The sequence below is a fragment of the Sus scrofa genome, chromosome 3 (genome assembly GCF_054392235.1).
Source record: "Sus scrofa isolate SSC_HxYL_T2T_F1_AM1 chromosome 3, Sscrofa_HxYL_maternal_Yorkshire_Landrace_v2.0, whole genome shotgun sequence".
Classification (NCBI taxonomy): domain Eukaryota; kingdom Metazoa; phylum Chordata; class Mammalia; order Artiodactyla; family Suidae; genus Sus; species Sus scrofa.
The window spans coordinates 35,110,988-35,126,094 of NC_139385.1; the positions used below are offsets into that span (position 1 = coordinate 35,110,988).

The 15,107-nt window shown below is 45.4% G+C and overlaps 1 protein-coding gene across 4 annotated transcripts in view; it reads left to right on the top strand.

The window, feature by feature from the left end:
- PARN (poly(A)-specific ribonuclease) overlaps positions 1-15,107 on the top strand; it is a 190,217-nt gene that overhangs the window by 57,785 nt on the left and 117,325 nt on the right. For all 4 annotated transcript variants that reach the window (XM_085017517.1, XM_021086564.2, XM_085017518.1 and 1 more), the window contains one exon: positions 14,500-14,555. In XM_085017517.1, the coding sequence (XP_084873643.1) occupies positions 14,500-14,555 (56 nt within the window). The remainder of the gene's footprint in view (positions 1-14,499; positions 14,556-15,107) is intronic.

Below are 15,107 nucleotides of genomic sequence, written 5' to 3' on the forward strand. Positions count from 1 at the left end.
TCCTTTTGTTTTGTTTACGGTTTCCTTTGCTGTGCAAAAGCTTTTGAGTTTAATTAATGGTCCCATTGGTTTATTTGTGTTTTTATTGTCGTTATTCTAGGACGTAGATCAAACAAGATGTTGCTGTGATTTATGTCAAAGAGCGTTCCGCCTGTGTTTTCCTCTAGGAGTTTTATAGTATCAGGCCTTATGTTTAGGTCTTTAATCCCTTTTGCATTTCACATTTTAAAGTCACTTGATTCATTTCTCCAGTAGAATTGCTTCACTTGAGGGTATGAGGTAGTGCGTAGAGAGCTGTCCTGGTCTCTGGCTCAGATACCTGGATTTGAATCTCAGGGCACTCCTTCTACCTGGGCCACTATGGGCATCACCCTCTCCAGGCCTCAGCTTCCTCATCCATAACTGAGAACATGGGTCCTCGTTTGATGGGGTTGCCATGGGGGGGGGAGGGGAATGGGAGAATGCAGCTCAAATGCACAGGGCCTGGAATGTCATGGGCACATTGTCACTGCTGTGGGGACATTTATGCTGTGGGGACATTTATGCTGTGGGGACATTTATGCTTCTTTGACCAGATGCTGGGAGGAAACGAAGAGCTTTTTGTTTTGCTAAAAGATACCGTGTCATTATACCTTTGGTGCCGTGCAGCCCCTGTAAGTAGGGCTTTGTATTTAATGATGAGCCTTGATCAGAAGAGGGAAGGAGAGGGGGAAGTGTGCTTATAACCAGATGGTGTTCAGGGAGGAGATTTGAATGTGCTGCCTTTTTTTACTTGTTGTTTTTCCCCTTTGAGGTGTATGGTTCTTCCTCAGGCTTTGGTAGAGGAAAGTAAAGAAAGAGCATTTATGAAGTGAGCCATTGGAAGCTGCTTCTTTTTATATTTGCTTATTTATTTATTTTACTGGCCTTCTCATAGCATATAGTGTTCCCGGGCCAGGGATCGAATCCAAGCTGGAGTTGCAGCCTATGCCACAGCTGCAGCAACGTGGGATCCTTAGCCCACTGTGCCAGGCTGGCACTCGCATCCCTGCCCCTGCAGAGACACTGTTGATCCTGTTGCACCACATCGGCAACTCCTTTTTTTATGTTGTTTTTTTATTTAAAAATTTTTTTTTTTTGTCTTTTCTAGGGCCGCACCCTCGGTTCCCAGGCTAGGGGTCGAATCGGAGCTGTAGCCACCAGCCTACGCCACAGCCACAGCAACACAGGATCCTTCGACCTACACCACAGCTCATGGCAATGCCCGATCCTTAACCCATGGAGTGAGGCCAGGGATCAAGCCCGCAACCTCATGGTTCCTAGTCGGGTTCCTTAACGACTGTGCCACAACGGGAACTCCCTTTTATTTTATTTATTTATTTATTTATTTATTTTTGCCATTTTCTTGGGCCGCTGTCGCGGCATATGGAAGTTCCCAGGCTAGGGGTCCAATCAGAGCTGTAGCCACCAGCCTACGCCAGAGCCACAGCAACACTGGATCCGAGCTGCGTCTGCAACCTACACCACAGCTCATGGCAACGCCGGATCGTTAACCCACTGAGCAAGGCCAGGGATCGAACCTGCAACCTCATGGTTCCTAGTCGGGTTCGTTAACCACTGTGCCACGACGGGAACTCCCCCTTTTATTTTTTTAAACAGCTTTATTCACATATAAACATGTGACTCTATCATGCAATAAATATACGGTGAATAATTATAAATGTAAATAATTATATATTTACATACCATGCAGTTCACCCATTTAAAGTGTATAGTTCGGTGGTTTGAGGTATATGACATGAATTTTTTTCCTTACTTAATGATTTTATTACATTTATAGGTATACGACAGTCGTCACAAACAAATTTTACAGCATGAAAAATGACATGAATTTTTAAAAATTACGGTGAAATTTATGTAACATATACCTTGCCATTTTAACCATTTTTAAGGGTGTACAGTTCAATGGCATTAATTGCGTGCACAGTATTGGGTAGCCGTCACCAGTATCTATTTCCAGAATTTTTTCTTCACTCCAAACCAACTACGTATCCATTGGGCAGTAACTCCCCATTCCCCACTCCCCTCAGCCCAGGCGAAACCTCTCATCTGCTTTTCCAGCTCTGTAAATTTGTCCTTCTGTGAGCTGTTCTTTTTTGAGCAGCTCATGGCTTCACTGAGATTTTTAATCTGTTAAAACGATGGAGCCCTTTTCTAGCTGCGTTGCTGTCTTGGGTTGAGATCACTTCCTGGACACAGAAATCTGGAGGCCTGAGGAGGGGGTGGTGTCAGCAGGGCCGTGGAGGTGGGGGGGGGCGGCAGCTGGTTTCCTTTCTGAGGCTGGGTCTGCGCGTCTGTCCATGAGGCAGAGGGGGTAACCATCCAGCTTGGGGACCTCCCATCTGCCAGGACTAGCTCATGGCATGGAGTGGGTGTGCAGAGTGTGGCCGTGACCGTGGCTGTCACCACAGTGAACTTGCAAGAAGATAACATGAATAATTAGTTTTTCCTGGTACTGGGGACGGTGGCAGATAAACAAATCAGGGGGTGTGTACTTAGCTCACATCCTGGGGTGACAGTGTCTCTGTGTTGACAGGAGGAAAGAGGCAGACGTGTGTGATGCCAGTGAAATCTTTTTGGTAGAAAACAAATCTGACTAGTATCTATGAGGATGTAGGTTCGATCCCTGGCCTCATTCAGGGGATTGGGGATCCTGTGAGGCCGTGAGCTGGGGTGTAGGTCGCAGACACTGCTTGGATCCTGCGTTGCTGTGGCTGTGGGGTAGGCCGGCAGCTGCAGCTCTGATTCAACTCCTTGCCTGAAAACTTCCATGTGCCACGGGTACAGCCCTAAAAAGCAAAAAAAGAAAAAGAAAACACTTCACAACGGTCTTTGTATCTTCATTAAAAAGATCTCACTCGAGGTTGCATCGTGCGTGAGGGGAAGAAAATACAGGCTATGTGTATTGGTGCCCTCGTGTGTGCTGAGCCTCGGGCTGCTGCTGAGGCTCTGTGGCTGGTGAGCAGCGGCGTGAAGCACACATCTTCCTCTGTATGTCTGCCACCAGGAGCATCTGTGCCATGTACATCCCTTTCCCCAGGAGCCCCTGGCGATGTCAGAACGAGGAAGTCAGGGGAGGCAGGACAGAGGCAGATAATAGCAGTGGTGACTGTGGGACTCTTTCTTTGCCATGGGCTGGCTTCCCCCAGAACTTGGTAGCACCTGTCCTTTAGTTTTGCTTTAATGGTGCTTGGATGCAGGAGCCATATCCTCCATCCCCTAGGTACGGAGTCTTGAATAGGTCTCTAACCAGGGACAGGGAGTGGCGCTCTGCACTCACTGTAAACCAGTTAGAACTGTTGTGGACGCTGCTTCCTTATTATTAAGAGTCTGCGGAGTAAGCCTTTTCATAGTGAGTCCATTCTCAACCTCTTCCAGGTGGTGCAGATTTTTTTTTTTGGGTTTTTTTTTTTTTTTGTCTCTTTGTCTTTTTAGGGCGGCACCTGTGGCATATAGAGGCTCCTAGGCTAGGGGCCTCATCGGAGCTGCAACTGCTGGCCTACACCACAGCCACAGCAACACAGGATCCAAGCCGCATCTGTGACCTACACCACAGCTCAGGGCAACACCGGATCCTTAACCCACTGGGCAAGGCCAGGGATTGAACCTGCAACCTCATAGTTTCTAGTTGGATTTATTTCCGCTACGCCACGCTGGAAACTCCAAGATGGTGCAGATTTTGGAGTCTGCTGCCAGGAGGAGTAAAACTCATACAGTCATAAATGCTGAGAGCAACCTCCCTGATTCCAGAAGACTTGAAGCCAGTTCGTCCTAGTTTACAGACTGTATTGTTTTTCCCTGGTACATGAGATGTATTTTGTCCTCATCCCCCTTAACCAAATCCCTTAGTTTTTCCCTGAGTCATGTTCATTTCACTTGGGGTCTCCAAATTACTGGGATAGAAAGACTCTCCATTGTTGGCTTGACCTGATTATCCTGAACGTTGGTACACTGATTTTCACAAAGGTCAGAGACAAGGGGAGTCTGGGGCACATTAAAATATCCTGAAGGCTTTAGTGTGAGGTTTCTTAAGACTGGGAACTCGTTCTTGTTTCCAAACTGGTTGTTGGCTTCTTCAGGAAAGGGCGTGCTTGCCTTAAGCTAATCTTGCCTTATATATAACTTCTGCCTTGCGATCTCATTTGCCAAAAGATTTGTCAGGCAAGCTGCTTCTGTGGTTTTATCAAAAGGCTCCTTCTTTTTTTGCTTTTTGGGGCCACACCTATGGCATATGGAAGTTCACAGGCTGAGGGGTCCAATCAGTGCTGCAGCTGCCAGCCTGTGCCACAGCAATGCTGGCTCCAAGCCGCGTCTGCGACCTACGCGACAGCTCACAGCAACACAGGATCCTCAGCCTGCTAAGTGGAGTCAGGGATCAAACCTGTGTCTTCACGAATACCAGTCAGGTTTGCTGCCACTGAGCCACCAGAGGGAACTCCACCAAGACTGTTCAGCAGTTAATTTACATGATTCAAGGGTTAGCCGTGTGCTCTCAGAAACTTAGGCGAGCAATGCAATATCCTCTGCATGGACCCTCTTCCCCGGTTCAGGGCATTTCCCCCCTTTGACTAATTTCTGACAAAAGCCCTGGGGGCACATGATCATGTCCCCATTCGAGAGCGGAGGCTGTCTGTTCAGGGCCCCAGAAACAGCAGTCGGGGGTCACCCAGGTCTTTCCTCAACAGAGAATGAATTCTTCCTGCACAGCAACAGCCTCTAAAGAGTCTGTTCTGCCGTTAGCTGTACATTTTCTTCAGAGACAGTGCAGGTGTCTTTGAAAGATTTCTTTCTCGGTGTTTGGCCTGAGCAGTGCTTCTAAAAGATGTTGACCTTGACCCCTGGGTTGTATGGGGCATGTTCCTCTGGCATTGTACAAGCTGCTGTTTCACAGGCCTTGTCGACGTTGCCTTTGTACAGTGTTTAGTTTAACACTTTTATTTGATGGAATTTGATCTGATTCGTTTGATGGAAACTGTTTAAATAAGCTGCTGGTTTTCTTTTTTCCCCCTGCCCCCCCACCCTTGTTTCTTGCATTCTATCTCTATTTAAGAGAGAAGTTCCCGTCATGGCGCAGTGGTTAACGAATCCGACTAGGAACCATGAAGTTGTGGGTTCGATCCCTGGCCTTGCTCAGTGGGTTAACGATCCGGCATTGCCGTGAGCTGTGGCGTAGGTCGCAGATGCGGCTCGGATCCCGCATTGCTGTGGCTCTGGTGTAGGCCGGTGGCTACAGCTCCAATGAGACCCCTAGCCTGGGAACCTCCATATGCCACAGAAGTGGTCCTAGAGATGGCAAAAAGACAAAAAGACAAAAAAATAAATAAATAAATAAAAGACAAAACAAAAACAAAGACAGGGCGTGAGTTGGCTTCAGGACAAATGTCAGGTAATGCTCTATTTGTCAAAACATCAAGTGACTAGATTGAAAGTTGCATGCACCGCCCCCCCCCCCCCCCCCCGAGTGAAATGAAAATAGCTGGTGCCACACTAAACGCCCTTCCAGCCAGCGGGCGCCCTCTTATTTTACACAAGAGCTTTAGTGAGCAAAATAAATGAGCTTATTTTGTGAGAGATGTCTGCATACTTCCTACCCTGGATGATAAAATGAGTTCTTTATAGCGCATAACGATGTATAATGATGAGCCCTGGCATACGTGGTTCTTATGAAGAGCTTTTACTGCTGTGCCCTGAAGGAAACACCAAGGCCATTTGCAAGTACAGTAGAGCTGGCCGTCATTAAAGGGCTCAATTTTCCTTTGGACGGCTTGGGAGTCGGGGTGAGGTACAAATTAATTCACTGCTTGCCTCGTGTTGAGATTAGGTTTTCCTGGGCATTTCTGTCTCCCGGTCTCCAGTGGCGCGAGAGGAGTGCGGTTTTACTTGGCAGTCTCTTTTCTGCGGCACATCTTTTTAGGGGAGAGAAGGGTCGTCTTGATGGACACAGGTGAACAGTTGCCAGTTTTCACTCATTGAAAGAAATACCCAGTTTCTAGAAGGAAGAATGAACAGTTTGGGGGCTTGAGGAGTTTCCTTTCTCTCGGGCAAGAGGCTGCAGTAACGCTGCTGTCCTCACCGAAGATATGTCGTAATAGCCCACGATCCTGGGATCACTCAGCCTGCATGTGGCATACAGATCTGGCCCGACGGAAACCACGCGCTCGTACTCGGACACCTCGGTGTCTCACTCAACCTTGAGACGTGCCAACTCGCTGGTTGTTCCTGATGGTGACTGTGGTGTGGGGGGCAGGTGTGACCAGAAGGCCTGCCGCCCAGGTAGCCCTTTGTGTGCCCATCACACGTAGCTGTAGTTTAATTAGCTCTTAGAGCATCGCCAACAAAACAAACAAAACTCATGTCTAGAATCTTTACTTATATCCTGAAATCTTGTTTCACTTATATATTTTTTTCTTTTTACAACCACACCTGCGGCACATGGAAGTTCCCAGGGATGAATTGGAGCTGCAGCTGCAGGCCTATGGCCTATGCCAGATCCTTAACCCACTGAGGGAGGCCAGGAATCGAACCTGCATCCTCACGAACACGATGTCAGGTTCTTAACCCACTGAGCCACAAGGGGAACTCTTTGCTTCACTTACATACCCTAGAGGTGATTCAGGACCAAAATCTGGATTTGTCCCTTCGAGGCTTCTGCCGGGACTCCGCACTCACTGTTTCCCATGGAGGCTTTGAAAAGAGCTCAGGTCAGAAGCCTGATGTGAGGGGTACCCAGCAGAGGCGGGGGCAGCTTTAGGTCTGATCTGAGCCCGTCTGTGCTCCCGTCTTGGCCACGGGTGAGCCGCCGGACTGGGTCAGACCTGCTGCCTCATTCCTTGTGTGATGACGGATACTTCTCTGCCTGTCTTGCAGATTCCAGAGGATCCAGTGTGGCCGAATGTGATAAATACTGTGATTTTAGTTAGGCACTTTGGACTCTTAACAAATAAAATATTTTTTCCTGATTGAAACTCAGATTATGCTCTCATAAGTCCAAACAGCCAAAAAGGCGGGTGGGGGGGGGGGAACTGTCATTTTAGTGAATTTCCCATTAGTGTGTTTTCTAGCTTGCATTTATTTATTTATTTTTCTTTTTTCGGGCCACACCCGTAGCATGTGGAAATTCCCAGGCTAGGGCTTAAATCAGAGCTGCAGCTGCCAGCCACAGCCGCAGCCACAGCAACACCAGATGCGACCTACATCACAGCTCATGGCAGCGCCAGATCCTTAACCCACTGAGCGAGGCCAGGGATCAAACCAGCATCCTCATGGATCCCAGTTTGGTTCATTAACCACTGAGCCATGACGGGAACTCCTAGCTCTTATTTACTAATTGAGATCATCCTTGTTATGTGATTTTGTGACTTAAAAACGGGACTTTTCAACAGATGTTAGAACTCGTGGTCAGCATCACATCACTGACATGGTTTGTCCGGTGGATCTGTCCTGGTCCACTTAGGAAGCCGACGTTTGTGCTGGGCCTCGTGTCAGACACACGTTCCCTGGACGGCCCTGAGTGTTCCTGCTTTTGCCAGTTGCTTGTCAAAGCGGCCCCCAGCGCTCCTCACCGATTCACTTCCTCTGCCTGCCGTACGTTAACAGCGTGGGAGAACGGGGTGCTTCCAGAGCAAAACTCAGTGTTTTCTGTCATTTCTGAGTGGAATTGTTGACTTTATGCAGAGACTGGGTCCTGCCGAGTGGTGAAGAACTGTAATGGTCTTTTTGGTTCCCAGAGGCGTGAGCCTCTGTGCAAAGTACTTTTGACTCGCCTTCAGGACTTCTTGTGTGCATTTTGAAGATCAGCTTTTTGTTGTCTTCAGCACGGTGGCTGCATTATGTGGGTTAATACTGGCGCTGTTGTGCAATCCTTTTTTATTCACTGGACGACCAGGGAATGGTTCAGATAAGCCAGAGTCCAAGGCAAGCTATTGTGTCATCAAAGAATAACCTTTGATTTTAGTGAACTTCTTTGGACCTGCCTCGTGTGTTTTGTGGTCGTCAGAATCTGGGTCTGAACCTCACTGGTAAGGTCAGGGAATTCTGATACGGCTGGAGAGGTCTGATTCTTTGTGTGTGCGTGTTCCTCCTTCCAGTGTTGGCCAGCTTTGAGTGCTCCATCAGTGGCTAACCTTTGCGATGCTGGAGGCATTGACTTGTGGCCAAGTCACAGAAACAGGTTGGACTTTTGCCAATGAATTGCCAAGAAAGTAGTTTAAGTTTTTTGGTTTTTTTTACTTTCTTCTTAAAAAAGAGAAAAATAGCTGTCAGTAATAATTTCCGCCACGTTATCTCTTGCAGAGAACTTAAGTTTCTCACCACAGTTAACCTCCTGGTCTCAGGGAGTGGTAGAAGCCTTATGGCTTTGCCTCCTGGATTTTGAGGTGGTCTTTGGTGTTTGTGGTAACACTTTTGTGTTTTTCTAAGCCAGCATGATTTACTATAAACAAGTCATTAAGACTCATATTTTTTTTTGGAGAAGTTGGCCCAAGGCATTATTATCCAGCTGACCAGTGAATCGTCCATCACGGCAGTGAACACAGCCTGGAACATACTCTTTTTTTCTGTGAACCCCGTGAGTCTCTGTTCCCAGGTTCTGAGTCTATAAGGGCTTAGGTGGGGCCTGGGGACCTTGTGTTTCTCTCTGACTGCCGATTTTGCTGGTCTGGGGAAACGCGTTTTGCTAAGTGCTCCAGGTTAAGGCTCCTAAGAAGCTTTGTGTCTGAAATGAAGTGCTTCTGTGACTGACAGCCTTCTCACACAGTCTGGGTCAAGTGTCACACCACCCTGGTCGGAAAAGGATGTCAGCAGATGGCTTTTTCTGCCTGCCACACAGCAGACACGCAGCAGAGGTCATTGGCGTTTTTGGACCTAAAGGCTTTTTTTTTTTTTGGTCGTCTTTTTGCTATTTCTTGGGCCACTCCCGCGGAATATGGAGGTTCCCAGGCTAGCGGTACAATCGGAGCTGTAACCACCAGTCTATGCCAGAGCCACAGCAACGCAGGATCCGAGCCGCGTCTGCGACCTTACACCACAGCTCTCGGCAACGCCGGACCCTTGACCACTGAGCAAGGGCAGGGACCAAACCCACAACCTCATGGTTCCTAGTCAGATTCATTAACCACTGCGCCACGACGGGAACTCCTGGACCTAAAGGCTTTGTACGGAGCCTGGGAAGATGCTGAGCTGAAGACATGCAGGCTGCTGAGGGCAACACCCCGGAGCTCGCCGTGCTGTACCCTTGGGTCTTTCCAGGCAGGTCGGAAAGCTGAGAGGAGCAGCATCACCCTTATAATCGTCGACCGTTCAAAACCTGACAGGTGCCCAAAAGGGTAACCTTTGTTTTATGGCATCTAGAATGTGAACTTGAGTCATGCCGTTTTTTAGGGTCGAATCCTGGTGTGAAATTGGCCCTTGAATCACATGGGAATTTTCATTTTGCTCTTTGACAGAGTTAGTGTCTGTCCATTTGAGAATGAGTGCAGAGAGAATATTCCACCAGGAGGCCTGGAGGAACGTGACCCAGGGCTTGAGCATCTTCTGCCAATGACAGCTGTTGCGCCTCTTCCCTGAAATAGAAATAAGGTTTCGTGCAAGCACTGGTCCGAGTGGCTTTTTGATATCTGCAGATGGAAGGCCTGGAAGAGCGCGCTTTTCGTTGTGATTCACAGCGAGGGGACGTCCTTGGCTGTGTTAACTGGCATTTGGCTTGCCTCGTGCAGTTCCTCACATGTTAAAATGAAAATCGTCCGGTCAGCTGATCCACACGTGAGGCATTTTGTCAAATCTTTCCAGCGAGTCAGTGTGATGGCCGGTTTGTGTGAGGTGTGCATACAATGAGATGTTTTAATTTTCTTTCAAAAGGGCAGGGAGGCTTCCAGAGCAGTGGCCTGCAAACCGTCTGGCCTAAGCAGGGAGGGAGGCCCTCGGCCAGTTTACTTTGGTTCCATTCCACGGACGCTCAGCTACGGTTTTAGAATCGGTTTCCCAACTGCACGGGGTGCAGGCTGCCAAATCACACACACAGTCGGCTTTCGTGTTCTTCCAGGGCGTGGGGTGACTCGCTTCCTTCTAGAGCCCAGACCTGAAGATGGAGATGAGGGGATGGGTGAGAAGGGTTATTAATATTCACTTGAAAGGAGTTTCTATTTGGTTAAAATATTGAGCAAGCCAATGAGGTAGTTTAGGATTAACTAACTTTAAAAAAATTTTTCAAGTGTTTTAATTGAGAATAAGTTTGTACTTATCTCAGCAGAGATAATACTTAGAACCCAGAAGAAATATTAGGGAACAAATAGCCAGTAGAATGCTTGACAAAAGGTATCTTTAAAATTTTTTTCCTTTTGTCTTTTTAGGGCTACACCAGCGGCATATGGAGGTTCCCAGGCTAGGGGTTCAATTGGAGCTGCAGCTGCCGGCCTACGCCAGAGCCACAGCAACCTGGGATCTGAGCTGCGTCTGTGACCTATACCACAGCTCACAGCAACACCAGATCCTTAACCCACTGAGCAAGGCCAGGGATTGAACCTGCAACCTCATGGTTTCTAGTCAGATTCATTTCCGCTGAGCCACGCAGGGAACGCTGATGGATACTCATCAGATTTATTTCCACTGAACCACGATGGGAACTCCTAAAAAATTTTAAAGGAGTTCCTGTAGAGGCTCAGTGGTAACGAACCTGACTTCACATGGTGAGAGAATTGAGAAGTTTACTTTTTTTTTTAAAGAGCCGCACCTGCAGCATATGGATGCAGGCTAGGGGTTGAATCAGAGCCACAGCTGCTGGCCTTCGCCATAGCCATGGCAGTGTAGGTTCCAAGCTGCATCTTTGACCTACACCGGAGCTCAGGGCAATGCTAGATCCTCAACTCGCTGAGCAAGGCCAGGGATCAAACCCACGTCTTCATGGTTACTAGTCGGGTTTGTCACTGCTGAGCCGTGACAGGAGCTCTGGGAAGTCTGCTTCTTAAGTGTCATCCCTGTTTGTATTTATAGGACAGTAGGTTTTTCTAAACTCGTTGAGGCCACGTGATTTTAAGAGAAAAACAATATATATATGTGTGTGTATATATATATATATATATATTTTTTTTTTGTCTTTTTGCCATTTCTTGGGCCACTCCTACAGCATATGGAGGTTCCCAGGCTAGGGGTTGAATCGGAGCTGTAGCCACCGGCCTACGCCAGAGCCACAGCAACGCGGGATCCGAGACCCTTCTGCAGCCTACACCACAGCTCATGGCAATGCCAGATCCTTAACCCACTGAGCAAGGCCAAGGATCGAACCCACAACCTCATCGTTCCTAGTCAGTTTTGCTAACCGCTGAGCCATGATGGGAACTCCGAGAAAAACAATATTTCAAGAAGAAATAGGAGTTCTCTTGTGGCCCGTGGGTTCAGGATCTGGCATTGTCATTGCAGTGGCTTGGATTCAGTCTTTGGCCCAGGAACTTCCATATGCTGTTGGCATGCTCCCCCACTCCAAAAAAAACAAAACAAAACAAAACAAAAAAAACGGAGAGAGAGAGAAAAGAAATGAAAAGAAATGATGCAATTGCAGACTTAAACCTGTGATTTGACTTTATAGTCCTTTCCCGCAGGGCAGGTGAGCTAGTGCTCAGGATACTCAAGTTTGATTCAACTGGCATTTTCAGCTGGATTTTTTTCTTAGATATCTCTAGTTAGTTCTTCTGGGCTTCTTAGTTCTGGTAGCCTTTATTATTTATTTCCTTTTTTCTCTTTTTAAAAATATTTTATTGCAGTATGGTTGACTTACAATGTTATGTTAGTTTCCAGTGTACAGCAGAGTAATTTGGTTACATATATATACACACACACACACAGACATATATATGTAGACTCTTTTCCATTAGGTAATTATGAGATTTTGAATATGGTACCTGTGCTATGCAGTAGACCATTGCTGGTTATCTCTTTAATATATAATAATGTGTATATTTTAATTCCACACTCCTAATTGATTCCTCCCCCTCTATTTTTTAAGTTTAGAAAAATAGTAGTAAAAGGAATTTTCAAAAACAAAGCTTTTTGGAGGGGTGGGGGAATATTTTTTATTTTGGTTTAATGACGTCATTGTTTTATAGATCTGTGAACATAATATAAAATTTTGTGCTTTTTGTTTTTTGTTTTTTTGCCTCTTAGGGTTACACTAGCGGCATTTGGGAGTTCCTAGGCTAGGAGTCAATTGGAGCCGTAGCCGCCAGCCAACACCACGGCCACATTAGGTGAGATCTGAGCCACGTCTGCGATCTACACCACAGCTCACAGCAATGCTGGATCCTTAACCCACTGAACAAGGCCAGGGGTCCAACCCTAGTCCTCATGGATACTGGTTGGATTCGTTTCCAGTGTTTAATTGTGGGAACTCCCTGTGCTTTTTTAACACTTAAAATTGTATCACAATGAACTGATGTTTTGAAGTTTTCAGAAATTATCTTGAAGTTAATTTTTTTTTTCTTTGTCTTTTTAGGGCCATACCCACGGCATATGGAGCTTCCTTGGCTAGGGGTCGAATCGGAGCTATACCTGCCAACCTGTGCCACAGCCACAGCAATGCCAGATCCAAGCCGCATCTGCGACCTACACCACAGCTCACAGCAACACTGAATCTTTAACCCACTGAGTGTGGCCAGGGATCGAACCCGCAACCTCATGGTTCCTAGTCGGATTCGTTTCCACTGCGCCATGGGGAACTTCCTCTTGAAGCTGATTTTGATTGTTTAACATCCTGTTGAAATGATGGACTATAATTTATTGACCCCTACATATTGTTGACTCTGGAGGTTGATTTTGATTATTGGTGAATTTTGACGGTATAGCAATGACCATCTTGTCAATTCAGGTTTTATTCTCTTGAAATTTGGATACAAATTTTAAATTATTTTTATGGTGCTCGATGTGTTTATTTAACTTTGTTTTTTGCCTTTGGCCACGGCATGTAGAATTTCCCAGGCCAGGGATCGAACCCATGTCACAGCAGTGACCTGAGCCATTGCAGCGACAATGCTAGATCCTAACCCACAACCCACATGCCACAAGAGAACTCTTGTTCCTTTAACTTTTCTTTTTTTAATTAATGGCCACACCCACAGCACATGAAAATTCCCAGGCCTTTTACTTTTAACGAAAGTTTTTTTTTTTATATTTGGTTTTTAGAGGTTGGGGACTATGTCTAAATTTACTAAGTGGGGAATCGAAAATCATATAATGCATAAAAATACTGATCCTTCTAACCCAGGACTAACTTTTCAGGTTCTGGTTGTCAGTAGTAATAACAGCTCCTTTCATGGGGAACCTACTATGTGACAGGAGCTTTATGTGTTTTATGTATTGTCTGCTGGCGTTGCAGGCACTATTGATCAAATTGAGTAAACCAGCTACCAGAACCAGAGTAGTACACTTGGGCCTAAATTAGTGACCTAAAAATAAATTTGGTTTCTTAGCCAGAGGATTTGGTTTATTAAATTGTAGGCTAGGCAACAAGTTCTCAAACCGCAGAGTATCATGACTTCGTTTTTTCTGGCGTTAACAGAACAGTGTTATTCAGGCTGATGGTTCCATTTGTAAACTAGATCATGCCCTGCCTGGCTTTTGAATGCCTGGTAATCATGCGCCTTAATTGCGGGTCAGTGAAGCCAAACTAATTGCTTGTTGGGCACTTGGATGGTCTTTTTAATTTGTTGGCTAATGCAGTCCCTACCAGAAACGTACAATATGTCGTTATCTAAATAAAACTCATTAAAATCATCTTACGAACAACAGACGGTCTGATGCTTTGTCTGTAATCTTGCAAATAAAGGCAAATTGAATGGCATTCTGGAGAGTTGTCATTTAAAAGTGCTCTTTAAAAAGTGTGTTTGTATCCATTTTGGAAAGTATACATAAAATGACTGCTATGGTTTGTATCCATGGGATAGGGTTGTTTTCTTCCTGTTTGAATACCAAAGATTATTTTGCTTTGCGCTTTTAATATGTTTTAAATGATGGTAATGACATGCGCTTTTGAGACAGTCACTTCTTTAAGATTGTGTAATTCACCCAGTAAGATTAGTATTCATCCATTGACTGCATTTCGGTAAAAAGAAAAAAAAAAAAGACACCAGTGACACATTCTCAGCTCACAAAACACCAGTCCATAGGGGTTAACTTTACAGTTTGTAAATTTAACAAACTATATTGAGTAGCGACTGAGCTACCGAGTGTCAGGAACTGTTGTAGGTGTTAGGGATCCCAGGTGTTGTGTTTGTTTGTTTGTTTTCTATTTATGATAAATATTTAGCTCTAAAAAAATTCTGAAGAGAATCTTAAGACCTTTTAAAGTGATTTTTAAAAATAGAGTAATATAGTTAAGAAGCTTCTACAAAAAATGTAATAGATGCCTGTATCAGGTTGTTGTTGTTTTTTTTAATAGAAATTCATCCATTACCCATTTTTCTTTTCCTTTGGTAGGTTGTTTCTTATGAGAGTCATGGATATTCCCTATCTAAACTTGGAAGGACCAGACTGTAAGTGCATTTTTATTTTCTCATTGATGCTGCACACTTAAGTGTGTGGTCTGGAAGGGATAACAGGAAAAGTATTACTGAAGAAAGACCTTTATTCATTTAAAAATAGGCAGTGATTTTGTGGTTGATATGAATATTATGCTTAAGTTAATGTTACCCTTGGGCCTTGATTAACTCATCTCTTGACTTACATTTTCCAGTCTGTACATGAGTTGAATTTAAAAAGAAGTCTTCATTATTTCATTTTCACTCAGAACTCTAAATTCATTTCCTATACATTTATATATAATAGATTTTAGGATGTGCTCGCCATCCATGTCCATAGCAGTACATTTTCTTTTTTCCAATTATTTGAGTGTGTATATATTTAAGTTCAGTGGGTTGAATTTTTTTTTTTTTTTTTTTTTGGTCATTGGAAACCTCAGAGAGCCAGTCTGCTTGGGAGGTGGTTGCTTCTTTTTCTGACTTTTCTTTCCCATGGCTGTTTTCCTAGCCTTGGTTTCTTTGCCTTCATATATGCCGTTGGCGTGTAGAAGTGGACAAACTGTACTT